The sequence below is a fragment of the Trichomycterus rosablanca genome, chromosome 5, assembly GCF_030014385.1.
Source record: "Trichomycterus rosablanca isolate fTriRos1 chromosome 5, fTriRos1.hap1, whole genome shotgun sequence".
Lineage (NCBI taxonomy): Eukaryota > Metazoa > Chordata > Actinopteri > Siluriformes > Trichomycteridae > Trichomycterus > Trichomycterus rosablanca.
In genome coordinates, this window is record NC_085992.1 from 744,031 (window position 1) to 758,967 (window position 14,937).

The 14,937-nt window shown below is 46.8% G+C and overlaps 2 protein-coding genes across 2 annotated transcripts in view; both read left to right on the top strand.

Moving 5' to 3' along the window:
- The first annotated feature begins 1,014 nt into the window (after positions 1 to 1,014).
- On the top strand, positions 1,015 to 4,409 carry LOC134314195 (histone-lysine N-methyltransferase PRDM9-like). Its single transcript, XM_062994739.1, has 6 exons — positions 1,015 to 1,192; positions 1,280 to 1,372; positions 1,446 to 1,717; positions 1,794 to 1,861; positions 1,942 to 2,132; positions 3,384 to 4,409. The coding sequence occupies exons 1-6, from the start codon at positions 1,078 to 1,080 to the stop codon at positions 4,406 to 4,408; spliced, it is 1,764 nt and encodes a 587-aa protein (XP_062850809.1). The 5' UTR covers positions 1,015 to 1,077; the 3' UTR covers position 4,409.
- A 4,859-nt stretch (positions 4,410 to 9,268) lies between these two features.
- The window catches only part of uso1 (USO1 vesicle transport factor), a 30,153-nt gene continuing 24,484 nt past the window's right edge, over positions 9,269 to 14,937 (top strand). The window contains exons 1-4 of the mRNA XM_062995465.1: positions 9,269 to 9,496; positions 11,988 to 12,074; positions 12,904 to 12,968; positions 13,087 to 13,163. Coding sequence (XP_062851535.1) covers positions 9,431 to 9,496; positions 11,988 to 12,074; positions 12,904 to 12,968; positions 13,087 to 13,163 — 295 coding nt within the window. The 5' untranslated portion in view covers positions 9,269 to 9,430. The remainder of the gene's footprint in view (positions 9,497 to 11,987; positions 12,075 to 12,903; positions 12,969 to 13,086; positions 13,164 to 14,937) is intronic.

The following is a 14,937-nucleotide window of genomic DNA, read 5'->3' on the forward strand; positions in this document are numbered from 1 at the left end:
CTGTTGGACGTCAGTATGAAGCTGATAGACATCTATATGAAGCTGATGGGTGTCAGTATGAAGCTGATGGACGTCTATATGAAGCTGATGGACGTCAGTATGAAGCTGATGGATGTCAGTATGAAGCTGATGGTGTCAGTATAAAGCTGATGGACGTCAGTATGAAGCTGATGGTGTCAGTATGAAGCTGATGGATGTCAGTATGAAGCTGTTGGATGTCAGTATGAAACTGATAGACATCTATATGAAGCTGATGGGTGTCAGTATGAAGCTGATGGACATCTATATGAAGCTGATGGGTGTCAGTATGAAGCTGATGGACGTCAGTTTGAACCTGATGGACGTCAGTATGAAGCTGATGGGTGTCAGTATGGAGCTGATGGACGTCTATATGAAGCTGATGGACGTCTATATGAAGCTGATGGACGTCTATATGAAGCTGATGGGTGTCAGTATGAAGCTGATGGACGTCTATATGAAGCTGATGGACGTCAGTATGAAGCTGATGGACGTCAGTGTGAAGCTGATGGACGTCAGTATGAACCTGATGGTCGTCAGTATGAAGCTGATGGACGTCAGTATGGAGCTGATGGACATCTCTATGAAGCTGATGGACGTCAGTATGAACCCGATGGACGTCAGTATGAAGCTGATGGACGTGATGGACGTCAGTATGAACCTGATGGACGTCAGTATGGAGCTGATGGACGTGATGGACGTCAGTATGAACCTGATGGACGTCAGTATGGAGCTGATAGACATCTCTATGAAGCTGATGGACGTCAGTATGAACCCGATGGACGTCAGTATGAACAGTATAAAGCTGATGGACGTCAGTATGAAGCTGATGGATGTCAGTATGGAGCTGATGGACGTCAGTATGGAGCTGATGGACGTCAGTATGGAGCTGATGGACGTCAGTATGAACCCGATGGACGTCAGTATGAACAGTATGAAGCTGATGAACGTCTATATGAAGCTGATGGACGTCAGTATGATCAGATAATAAATGTACTAGTGTTAAATATTGTATTAATAATTTCTTCTCTTTGCCCGTAGCTTTGTGGGGACGTAAAGATGGAGACTCGTGCATCTTCATCATGTTCTGTGGGACGTGTGACTCCTGTGGAGGAACAGAATGAAGATCTCCAGATTGTGAAAGTGGAAGACCTTGGAGATGGAGATTACCTGTGTAAGATCTGCTAACATCTAGGTTAAGCACCACATTTCTGTTCTTCTGCTCTGGACTAGTGATGGTAATGTAACATCTCCATTACAGATGAAGCAACACCAAGATCTGTGGTCCAACCTAACGAAGACCTTCAGAAGAAGCTTGTTAAAGAGGAGGAACCTAAACATGAGGATGATCTGTGTAAGATAACTTCATGTACGATGGTTTTCCTCAGGTGTTCTCTCCTCTCATTCTGTGGTCTCCTCTCATCCAGACTGTGAGGTCTGCAGGTCCTTCTTCGTTGACCGGTGTGAGCTCCACGGTCCACCTCTCTTCATCCCTGATACTCCCGCTCCCACGGGCGTCCCTGACCGAGCCAGACTGACCCTTCCACCCGGGCTAGAGCTTCGACAGTCCAGCGTTCCTGCAGCAGGTCTGGGCGTGTTTAACAGATCCGACACTGTTCCGCTCGGCGCTCACTTCGGACCTTATCAGGGGGAGCTGGTGGACCGAGAGGAAGCCATGAACAGTCCCTACTCCTGGGTGGTGAGTTCCTCATGAACATGAGGTGATGCTTTGGGATCATAGCATGAACGTGCTTCATGTTCTCGACGTCTTTCAGATATACGAGAGCAGACGGCGGGAGGAACACGTCGACGCCAGGAGTGAGAAGCAGGCGAACTGGATGAGGTGAGGAACCCGAGTCTGAACCCGATTCCTTCGTCCTGGTGTTGCTCCTCCTCACCTCACCTTGGTTCCTCGTTCCTCAGGTACGTGACCTGGGCTCGTAGGGACGGAGAGCAGAACCTGGTGGCGTTCCAGTACCGAGGGGGGATTCTGTACCGGTGTTGTAGAGCCATCGAACCAGGACAGGAGCTGGTGGTGTGGTACTCTGAGGAGTACGCCAAAGTTCTCGGCGTCACGTTCGGCTCCCTCTGGAGAGAAAAGTGCTCCACAAAAGGTGGTGCAGAAACGTTGTGGTTTTATTTTGTTTATTTGGTGTTACATCTACGAGGTTTTTAATTATTACAGGTACAGTGGTCACCACTGAGCGGTTCCTGCAGTCCCAGCTCCTAGAGCGGCTTGTTGGTGGACTGTCAAGGGTGACTTCCATCAGTAAACATTTCCAGTCTGGTCCAAGAACCCAAATCTGATGAAACCTAGTTAGAAAAAATAGGGTAGATGAAGAGATGAAGGTCTTTGATGGTCTCTGGTCGTCTTCTGAAGAACTGACGTGGAAGTTCAGTCCACCACCCAGGTGCTAGTGCAGAGAAGAGCCTTGATGCGGGTCTTCCTTGAGTCCTGAGAGGTAGATCATGACATCCAGACCTGTAGCCCTTGAAGAAAAGAATTAATAGCTTTAAAATAAGACTTTTCAGGTCATTGCACAGCATGGGTGACTCCCTGGTCACCTTCAGACCAAGCAGTTTCCTCAAGGACCTGGATCAGCCTTCTCTCTAGGGCAGTGGTAGCTTAGCGTCACCATTGTTGGGCCCCTGGGCGAGGCTCTCAACCCTCAATTGCTCATATTGTATTCAACGATAATTCTGAGTCACTTTGGTCGAATGCTGAAAATGTAGAAGATGTAAATGAGTGAGTATGAAGATACTGAACACCTGAAGACCAGGATGAATGCTGGACAGGTCGACTGGCAGCCAGAAAGCAATTGGTAAGATGACAATGCAGCGTCATCAAAGTCTGAGGCAGGGTTTTCATACACAGAGTAGACCTAATCCAAAGTAGACCTAGGTTCCTCAGATGGTTCCTCATGGCTCGAGGCTCTTGAGGCTCTTCTGCTTGATCAGAACTACCTTAAAGATGGTAGGCTGATGGTGGACTGGCCAGGACGGTCTCCAGAGTTAGACCACACTGAGCTGGTTTGGGTGGAACTGGACTGAAGGTTGAAAGCAAAGCAACCTACAAGTGCAACACTTCAACAGCGTTGTGAAGACCCTTCTGAGCAATATTTAATTTAGTGTTGAATGATCCAGAAGCCTGTTTGGAACGTTCCACAGGTGAACAGGTGAGAAGGTATCAGGTGATGCTTCCATAATTGGGTAGAAATAGAGCAATAATGTGAAAATCCAAGGCATGGGCAGCATGTTCATCTGCGTCAGTGCTGAGGGGTACCAACACATTTTGGAATAACACACCTGGTTTTTGATGGTGTCCACATCATTAGAACTAAAACATGTATTCTTTTCTGCTTCAGGAGTGAACACCACAACGTTGCAGGACTTCTTCTGCTCCTCGTGTTCACCTCCCCATACATCTCAGACTGACCTCCACCAGCACGTCCAGAGATTAAACGCAGGAGAAGCGTCACATGACCTCCCGGTGCCCACGGGTAGCTTCGAGAGTCGGCGTGCGCCCTCCGCCAGTCCCCAAACCGACACGCCAAAGATCTACCAGTGCTCCGACTGTGGGAGGAACTTCTCCTGCGGGAGCAATCTCCGAAAGCACCTGCGCATTCACACCGGAGAGAAGGCCTTCCAGTGCTCACACTGCGGGAGGCGCTTCACCTACAAGAGCAACCTCCAGAAGCACCAGCGCATTCACACCGGAGAGAAACCGTACCAGTGCTCACAGTGTGGGAAGAGCTTCACCCAGCAGAGCACCCTGGTTCAACACCAGCACATTCACACCGGGGAGAAGCCGTACCAGTGCTCCGAGTGCGGGAAGACCTTCACTCAGGAGAGGACTCTGCAGCAGCACCAGCTCATTCACACCGGAGAGAAGCCCTATTACTGCCCGCAGTGCGGGAGGAGCTTCACGCAGAAGAGTAACCTCCGCATGCACCAGCGCACTCACACCGGAGAGAGGCCGTACGGCTGCTCGCTCTGCGGAAAGAGTTTCACCCAAGAGAGGACTCTCAAGCAGCACCAGCGCATTCACATGGGAGAGAAGCCCTACCACTGCTCCCTGTGCGGGAAGAGCTTCACTCACCAGATCGGTCTGAAGAAGCACCTGCGCACTCACACGGGGGAGAAGCCGTACCGCTGCTCGCAGTGCAAGAAGAGTTTCAGTCAGCAGAGCAATCTGCGACTGCACCAGCGCATTCACACGGGAGAGAAGCCGCATCGCTGCCCGCACTGCGGGAAGAGCTTCACCCATCAGAGCACTTACCTGAAGCACCAGCGCATTCACGAAGAAAAGCCGTATCACTGCACGCACTGTAAAAAGTGTTTCGGTCGAGAAGGCGATCTTCAGAAGCACCGGTGCATTCTCAAACCCTAGAACCTGCTGCTGTAGTTCTGATTTACTCACTTCTATACAGCTGTATATACAGTGTATCACAAAAGTAAGTACACCCCTCACATTTCTGCAAATATTTCATTATATCTTTTCATGGCACAACACTTAAGACATGAAACTTGGATATAACTTAGAGTAGTCAGTGTACAGCTTGTATAGCAGTGTAGATTTACTGTCTTCTGAAAATAACTCAACACACAGCCATTAATGTCTAAATAGCTGCAACATAAGTGAGTACACCCCACAGTGAACATGTCCAAATTGTGCCCAAATGTGTCGTTGTCCCTCCCTGGTGTCATGTGTCAAGGTCCCAGGTGTAAATGGGGAGCAGGGCTGTTAAATTTGGTGTTTTTGGTACAATTCTCTCATACTGGCCACTGGATATTCAACATGGCACCTCATGGCAAAGAACTCTCTGAGGATGTGAGAAATAGAATTGTTGCTCTCCACAAAGATGGCCTGGGCTATAAGAAGATTGCTAACACCCTGAAACTGAGCTACAGCATGGTGGCCAAGGTCATACAGCGGTTTTCCAGGACAGGTTCCACTCGGAACAGGCTTCGCCAGGGTCGACCGAAGAAGTCGAGTCCACGTGTTCGGCGTCATATCCAGAGGTTGGCTTTAAAAAATAGACACATGAGTGCTGCCAGCATTGCTGCAGAGGTTGAAGACGTGGGAGGTCAGCCTGTCAGTGCTCAGACCATACGCCGCACACTGCATCGACTCGGTCTGCATGGTCGTCATCCCAGAAGGAAGCTGACGCACAAGAAAGCCCGCAAACAGTTTGCTGAAGACAAGCAGTCCAAGAACATGGATTACTGGAACGCCCTGTGGTCTGACAAGACCAAGATAAACTCGTTTGGCTCAGATGGTGTCCAGCATGTGTGGCGGCACCCTGGTGAGAAGTACCAAGACAACTGTATCTTGCCTACAGTCAAGCATGGTGGTGGTAGCATCATGGTCTTGGGCTGCATGACTGTTGCTGGCACTGGGGAGCTGCGGTTCATTGAGGGAAACATGAATTCCAACATGTACTGTGACATTCTGAAACAGAGCATGATCCCCTCCCTTCGAAAACTGGGCCTCATGGCAGTTTTCCAACAGGATAACGACCCCAAACACAACCTCCAAGATGACAACTGCCTTGCTGAGGAAGCTGAAGGTAAAGGTGATGGACTAAACCCAATTGAGCACCTGTGGCGCATCCTCAAGTGGAAGGTGGAGGAGTTCAAGGTGTCTAACATCCACCAGCTCCGTGATGTCATCATGGAGGAGTGGAAGAGGATTCCAGTAGCGACCTGTGCAGCTCTGGTGAACTCCATGCCCAGGAGGGTTAAGGCAGTGCTGGATAATAATGGTGGTCACACAAAATATTGACACTTTGGGCACAATTTGGACATGTTCACTGTGGGGTGTACTCACTTATGTTGCAGCTATTTAGACATTAATGGCTGTGTGTTGAGTTATTTTCAGAAGACAGTAAATCTACACTGCTATACAAGCTGTACACTGACTACTCTAAGTTATATCCAAGTTTTAGTTCTATATTTTTGTCCCATGAAAAGATATAATGAAATATCTGCAGAAATGTGAGGGGTGTACTCACTTTTGTGATACACTGTATACAGCTGAACCCGTGCACGAGATACAAACCTATATAGACGAGGTTGCATTGTGTACTTTAATCAGAGATGCAACACTGGCTCTCCAGGTTGACGGCGCAACTCCAGTTTGGAGACCAGCAGAGCGTCCATCAGTCGTCTGTCTGTCCTTCACCGTTGCAGGTATTGCCAGTTACAGCGGTACCTCGGTTTTCGTCGATAATCTGTTCGAAAGTCGAAACATACAAAAACCGAAACAATACAAATAATAAAGTACCGAAACAATAATAATAATAAAGTAAATACAATTCATGCGTTCCTCGACGAAAACCGAATCATACGAAAATAGGGGCATACGAAAACCGAGGTTTGACTGTATATGCTTGGCGAAGTGGCGCCACCAACAGGCACATACAGGCACATACAGCCTGTAACAGCGACGTCTCCGTCCTCGGACCACTGCAACAGATCGAACGCTGCAATAAATCCAAACCAGAGACTTCAGAGCACTTATATATCAAATACATATAAGAGACACGTGTTGTTGATAAATATTGTAAAGTTATAAAAATAAATGTGCTTTTTGTGACGGTTTAGATTTTTTGTGTTTGCTGATCTTAAATGAAACAAAAATATGAATCACAGCTGTACGTTCACTAATGAGCACATGATCAGCGCTGCTTCATCTTAGCTGAATTATTTCCATTTTTCCTCGTGTCCGCTGTTATAAATCAACATGTTCTTTACCTTACTTATCATTTACTCAGTACCATGTACTGGCCAACACTACACTTACCTCTGGTCTTGTCTCCATTAATTACTTTTAGATTAGAAATGTCTTGTTGTATTTATCTGTACTGGTGTTTATCTGCACTGTTTTGCACTTTGTGTTCTGTTGCACCCCGGTCCTGCTCCTGCTCCTGGTCCTGGTCCTGCTCCTGGTCCTGCTCCTGCTCCTGCTCCTGGTCCTGGTCCTGGTCCTGCTCCTGGTCCTGGAGGAACATTGTTTCGTTTCAATATGAACTCGTATACAGCTGAACTGACCATAAAGCCTCTCTTGAACTCTTGAAATAGCATAAAATAATAAAAGTACTTCATGTAAAACACTTTTCATTTATGATTTGAAATAATCTGCATGTTAATCTGAATCGTTGAGGTAGATGCTGACGCTAACACTCCATGATACACAGTTTACACGGTCACGCTGTCATGGTGGTGTACAGTCTGTCAAACTGGTGGCTGAAAAAAAATAAGAAATGTGAAGTGAAAGTTGTACATGAACTCAATTACATCAGATAAGTAGAGTGTTTGCTTTTAACTTTGTGTCATCAGTTTGGGGAGGACCCTGCTTTGTCCTCAAAGCTAGCTTCATAAAGATATGCAGAAAATGCAGGTTTCTGACCTCACAAACGCTCTTTTGACTGAATGGACCTGATTTCTCACAGTCACACAAAATCTTGTAAAAAAGCCTTCCAGAAGAGCAGAGGCTGGTGTAGATATACTGTAGGTGGGTACAGGTACAGAGGGACAACAAAATACATTTTTTGTCCGTATCAATGAATGCTGATTGTTTTGAAAGAAGGGGCCGAGACGGTGGCTCGGTGGGTAGCACTGCCGCCTCACAGCAGGAAGGTCCTGGGTTTGATCCCCAGGTGGAGCGGTATGGGTCCTTTCTGTGTGGAGTTTGCATGTTCTCCCCATGTCTGTGTGGGTTTCCTTCGGGTGCTCCGGTTTCCTCCCACAGTCCTTGTGAACTGATGAATCTTGTGTAATGATGAACTATCGTTCCTGTCATGAATGGAACCAAAGTGTAAAACATCACGTTATAATCCTAATAAACAAACAAACACTGGGTTTACAGACTTTGTTTAGGTTCCCTTAAGCTGGACTTTAAACCTGAATGACTTATTGAACCTCTTTGTTAAACTGGGGATGGTAAATAAAAGTCGTGATCTATCTTTATGTGTCCATCGTCTTTCAGATCAGCTGATCTTGAGGAACACGTCTAATATTTATAATCAGCACTATAACACAAAGTTTAATAAATAATTAAGAATTGAATTGAATTTTGACTGTATTTTATGCAAATCCAATTTAATCCCAATCGAAATAAAGTTTCTTACGCAGGAATCCATTTTTGTACATAGTATTTGCTAAATACACCGATCAGCCATAACATTAAAACCACCTCCTTGTTTCTACACTCACTGTCCATGTTATCAGCTCCACTTACCATATAGAAGCACTTTGTAGTTCTACAATTACTGACTGTAGTCCATCTGTTTCATGCTGTTCTTCAATGGTCAGGACCCCCACAGGACCACCACAGAGCAGGTATTATTTAGGTTGGTGGATGATTCTCAGCACTGCAGTGACACTGACATGGTGGTGGTGTGTTAGTGTGTGTTGTGCTGGCATGAGTGGATCAGACACAGCAGCGCTGCTGGAGTTTTTAAACACCTCACTGTCACTGCTGGACTGAGAATCGTCCACCGACCAAAAACATCCAGCCAACAGCGCCCCGTGGGCAGCGTCCTGTGAGCACTGATGAAGGTCTAGAAGATGAGCGACTCAAACAGCAGCAATAGATGAGCGATCGTCTCTGACTTTACATCTACAAGGTGGACCGACTAGGTAGGCGTGTCTAATAGAGTGGACAGTGAGTGGACACGGTGTTTAAAAACTCCAGCAGCGCTGCTGTGTCTGATCCACTCATACCAGCACAACACACTAAAACACACCACCACCATGTCAGTTTTTAATTTTAAGCTAATTTTTAATTTGAATGTTTCCCACTGTGTGACTTTGCTCCTGTGCTGTGCACAATGTTAGACATGAAGAAAAGCTCGTTTTAGCTAAAGTCCTGACCTCAACTGGAATGTCAGATGTGAGCCATGCAGGTTTCACAAACCTCACAAATGCACTTTTGACTGAATGGACCTGGTTTCTCACAGTCACACTCCAAAATGCCTTCTGTAGAGCGAAGGCTGGTGTAGATATAGATGGGTAAAGGTACAGAAGGACAACACAATCAGTTGTTTGTATGTGTTATTTAATGCTGATGGTTTAGTCGGGTGTCCACATACTTTTGGACTGAATTCGTCTTCAATGCTGGTGGCGGTGGCGGATCGCAGCCAATCACTGCGCAGACTGAGCCGAGGGGGCGGGGCTTACCTCAATACGGGTAGGGGGCAAAAGGGTTGAGCCACGTATCGCCACGTCTCGGCGCATGCGCAGCGCCCAGTGCTGGAGCTTCCTGGAGGAGGGAGTGAAAACAAGCCGCACAGACCTCTCATATAGATCTATATTATATATTATATCATATATACCGTCAGTATATACATCCATGAGGTTATATTCAGTGGTTTAGTGGAGCTGGAGTGAGATTATAGCGCTAATAAAGATGAATTTCTTCAGAGGAGTGATTGGAGCACAGAGCGCCAGCACTCAGCCTTCTGGTGTAGAGACTGTGAGTTATATACATATATACACTATTAATCATTCTATACTCTTATTATTCATCTTATATACATATATTCCATATACCAGCACCTCATATATATTTATTATACACTATATTGTCATTATAATGAACCTAACATGTACTCTGACTTAACCTGCTGTCATTAGCTTGTTAGCTTAGCTGCAACCGGCTTCGTCCCAAATCTCACCACTCACACTAGGCCACTTTATTAGGAACACCCTACTAACCCTGGCTGGAACATTCTCACCCTTGGACATGTTCCTTCTAGATGTTGTTCCATGTCCACATTCAAAAACGTGCTCGAGTAGATTCAGATCTGGTGACTAGGGAGGCAGTTGAACTGATCTGAGAACAGCTGCAGTTTTTTACATTTTAATCCAAAGTGACTTACAGCACTGTGACAGTATACAGTCTAAGCAGTTAAGGGTTAAGGGCCTCGTTCAAGGGCCCAACAGTGGTAACCTGACAGTTAGGGCTGCAACTAACGATTATTTTAGTAGTCGACTAATCTGACGATTATTTTTTCGATTAGTCGACTAGTCAGCGATTATTTTTGTCATACCCTCCATCTCTGCCTTAACATAACAAAACTCTGTTACGTTATTTAAGTTCCAATATCAAATTAAAATAATGACCCATGAAACATGAATATGAAACTTAAGTTTGATAGTTTAATTAAATATATTTGAAACATTAATACACAATCACAATAAAAACAATGCAATGAAATAAGAAAGTTTTGGGCAGCATTAGAAGCTGTTATGTTTCAGAAGTTATCACTCCGGAAATCAAAAACATTTATAACATGTGGTTGAGAAACATGTGAATGCTGTCTGTGAAGATCTCATCCATCTGAGGGGAGCATGACCCTCTTCTCATCCACACTCCATTGCTTAGTGCTATTAATAGAGAGAGCAAAAGAGAAAGCTGTATTAATGATCACAAACTGAAGGCTGTGTATCATAGTTTATTACAAATAGTGTACCGGCTATGCTAACTAAACCATAACAGGTTAAATATCTGAACTGAATTATCTGCTGAGCTAACTAGCTATCATTAAGTGGATGAGGTTTATTATTTAGAATGAATGCTCTCATCAACGAGAGCAAAAAATATGGAAGAGGAGACGGGGTAACGTTAGGCTATAATGTTAAGTTATATAACGTTACTCATATAACTCATTCAGCTCCTTTCTTTGGGTTATTTTGGCTGAAATGCTCCTGAAATACTTTAGAAAGTTTCGGTCTCTCTATCTTCGCCTCTCTGTGTTCATAAACTCCCCGTCGCACCATGGAAGCGATGCTGCGCCCCCTGCAGTCCCTTTAGTGCGTCGCAATAATAACGACGCGCCGACAATGAGATTCCACGTCGACAAATTTTTATAGTCGACGTTATCGATCATGTCGACTAATCGCTGCAGCCCTGCTGACAGTGTGGTGGGACTTGAACTAGCAACCTTTCCATCACTAGTCCAGTACCTTCTTCACCACTAGGCTTTGCAGCATGGATTCTACAAGGTGATGGAACCGTCGCTTTGAGATGGTTGTGGACCCGTCTCTTGTTCTACCACGTCCTAAAGTTGCTCTGTTAGATTCAGATCTGGTGAGTGGGGAGGCAGTTGGACTCATTGTGATGTTTATGAAACCAGTTGGAGATTACTCAAACAGTTGTGGACACTTACGCACTCACTGTCCACTTTATTAGGAACACTGTGGTGTGTAGAACCACCTTTGCTCTGAGAACAGCCTCGGTTCTTTGCTGTGTGATGGAAACGTTCCTCTGAGCTGTTGGAACCCTCATGTTGTCTCGTAGATGGAACCAGGTTGAGGCGACTTGTGCTTTGGGACATGGTGCGTCATCAAACACCGCATTCTGATTCCTCCATCTGCGCCTCTGGTTTTGGTGAGCCTGCGCCCGTGCCCACTGTAGTCTGACGGTTTCACTTGCAGAACTGCCGCTCGCTGGATGTTTTTTGCACAGTTTGGTTGTGATGTTTAATCGGATGTTGATGTGAAGATGAACTGAAGATCCTGATCTTTTGGAGACTGTACAGGTGTTTCTTATATAGTGGCATGTGAGTGCAGATTGTGGTCGGGCACTGATGATTTAAGAGGCGTTCCAATTCATCCTAAAGGTCTATAATGAGGTATAAGGTGAAGGCCACAGGGGTTCTGTGTTTCATGTCTTTATGGACCTTGTTTTGTATATGTATTTGATTTTATATACCTGTAAGCGATCTGATCTGGCTGAAACTCTCTGAACTCAATTATTAAGAGGGATGTCCACATACTTTTGACCACATTCTGTATTATTTAGTACAACCTGGATGTTTCTGCGTCATGCATTCAGCTTTTTAACGTATTTCTCACCTGTTTGCTTGATTATTTCAGTTTCTTTTATGTTGAGTTGTATGTAAACAGTGTGTGTGTGTGTGTGTGTGTGTGTGTGTGTGTGTGTGTGTGTGTGTTCTCTGCAGATTCAGAAGCTGTGTGACCGTGTGGCCTCGTCCACGCTGCTGGAGGATCGGAGAGATGCCGTCCGCGCCCTTAAATCCCTCTCCAAGGTCATTAAATAAAATCTTTCTTGTATTTTCAGTTCGTTCCATTTTATTCTGCTGCAACAGCGACACCTACTGTCAGGTCATGGTGTGGCCACGAGCAGCGTCAGAGGAGCATTCAATGTAAACATGTGGCTTGTAGCTTTATGCATGTCTGAGGAGGCGTGTGCTACCCCGTGTCGTGGATTAGGCCATATGACCGAAAGTATTTGGACGCCTGAGTTGACTATGAGCTTGTCGGACGTCCGGTTCCAACAGTAAACGTATTAAAACACAGTGACCTCTGTGTGACCTTTACATCTAGAACAACAGCTGCTTCTCACTAGACTTGGGAATGTCTGTGGGAATTTGTGCCCATACAGTCAAAATATAACACCATTTTTATGGCTGGGCGCTGATGTCGGGCACAAAAGGAAATCTGATAGCTCAGTAGTACTCAGAATCAGAAGGTTGCCGGTTCAAGCCCCACCACTGCCAAGTTGCATCTGTTGGGCCCTTGAGCAAGGCCCTTAACCCTCAATTGCTCAGACTGTATACAGTCACGCTGTTGTAAGTCACTCTGAATAAAAGCGTCCACTAAATTCGGTAAATGTAAAAGTGAATGCTGTGAATCAGCGCCACTGTGAGGCGGAACGCTGCAACTACAGGTACCGAACACAGAGTAAATTAGATATAATTTTAGATCTTTGTGAGCTTTTAAAACATTTTATATGTTATGTAATTAGGTGATTTTTTAAATATTTTTTGCTGACTGTTGTGAACAAAACCGCCGTAAAGTCGTAAGCGATGTGTTTGTATATCAGTCCTGCTGCATCGTTAACTTTATATTTTACAGAAATATCGTATTGAGGTGGGGAACCAGTCGATGGAGCATCTGATCCGCATCCTCCAGTCTGATCGGTGAGATTTGAACCCTGTTATAACCTCCCGGGAGCCGAGGGCGGGGTGATATATCATTATTACATTGTGATATACAGCTGTGATGAGTGTGATCAGGAGTTCCTCCTCATGTTAACAGGTCAGATTCTGAAATCCTGGGTTACGCCCTCGACACCCTGTACAACATCATCTGTAACGACGAGGAGGAGGAACAAGGTATTACTGTACGGGGGCGTGTTCCCCCCCTGTGTTCCCCCCTGTGTTCCCCTCCCTGTGTTCCCCCCCTGTGTTCCCCTCCCTGTGTTCCCCTCCCTGTGTTCCCCTCCCTGTGTTCCCCCCCGTGTTCCCCTCCCCGTGTTCCCTTCCCTGTGTTCCCCCCCTGTGTTCCCCTCCCTGTGTTCCCCCCCTGTGTTCCCCCCCCGTGTTCCCCTCCCCGTGTTCCCTTCCCTGTGTTCCCCCCCTGTGTTCCCCTCCCTGTGTTCCCCTCCCTGTGTTCCCCTCCCTGTGTTCCCCCCCTGTGTTCCCCCCCGTGTTCCCCTCCCCGTGTTCCCTTCCCTGTGTTCCCCCCTGTGTTCCCCTCCCTGTGTTCCCCCCCCTGTGTTCCCCCCCTGTGTCCCCCCTGTGTTCCCCCCTGTGTTCCCCTCCCTGTGTTCCCCTCCCTGTGTTCCCCCCCCCCCTGTGTTCCCCCCCTGTGTTCCCCTCCCTGTGTCCCCCCCCGTGTTCCCCTCCCTGTGTTCCCCCCCCTGTGTTCCCCTCCCTGTGTCCCCGCCGTGTTCCCCCCTGTGTTCCCCTCCCTGTGTTCCCCCCGTGTTTCCCCCCCTGTGTTCCCCCCGTGTTCCCCTCCCCGTGTTCCCTTCCCTGTGTTCCCCCCCCGTGTTCCCCCCCCGTGTTCCCCCCCTGTGTTCCCCTCCCTGTGTTCCCCCCGTGTTCCCCCCCGGTGTTCCCCCCCCCCGTGTTCCCCCCTCCTTTTATACCCGATCATGATTCCCTCACCCGCTCACTGTGGAACCTTTCAAACATTCCATCAACTTTACACTCACATTCTGCCTCCGTCCCAACTTTTTTGGAGTCTGTTAGAGCATCAAATTCTAAGTATACATGGAAGAAGCCACCTAGGCTTGTGAGCGCTTCAGAAAACCGTTGTTACTTAACGCGGGCCGCCGCTGCATCAAGAAACACAACCTGAACCTCTGTTACAACCATCAGTGTCCTCAGTTCAAAGAGCTGCTATTATTGATTTGTGGTGTCTGAGTAGTTCTTTTTGCTCTAAATTTGGGCATTGGGTATGACGGCGTCGTCAGAAGGTTTATTAACCAATCAGATTGCTTCGTTTCTTTGTAGCTAATATGTTTAATGTTGTTGATATGATTGAACGATGTTATATTGCTGATGTTTAATTGTTTTCTTTCATGTTTTATGTTTAACAGATGAACCTGAAGGTAAAGTGTGTGTGTGTGTGTGTGTGTGTGTGTGTGTGTGTGTGTGTGTGTGTGTGTGTGTGTGCGCGCGTGTGTGTGTGCGCGCGTGTGTGTGTGTGCGCGCGCTTGCCCGTACTAACCACCCGGAGGTTCTCAAACCGAAAACACCAAAACGCCGCCTCCAAATGAACCCTGGATCACAGAGAGAAATAATAATAATAATAATTAAATCAACAAATGTTACCTTGTACACCAGCGCCCCCTTGTGGAGGCTTTACATTGTGTAAACCACAGTTGGACCAGTCGACCGGTGTCGGGCGGAGGCGGGTGCTAGTCTGCGGCCCTCCTCACCCAGCACGAATCTGTGCGAAGAGGACCTCCAGCACCACCAGGGGGCGCACACTTCGTACCTCGGTTTGAGAACCTCTGCACTAACCCGTCCATGCTTTAGAACGTTAACACTCACCTGTTCTGTGTTCTGTGGTTGTATTTTCTTTTTCTGCACTTACTATACTCATCTAAAAACAAGTAGTGCTGAAACAGCGCCTCCTGCTGGGTGCTTGAGGTATCAG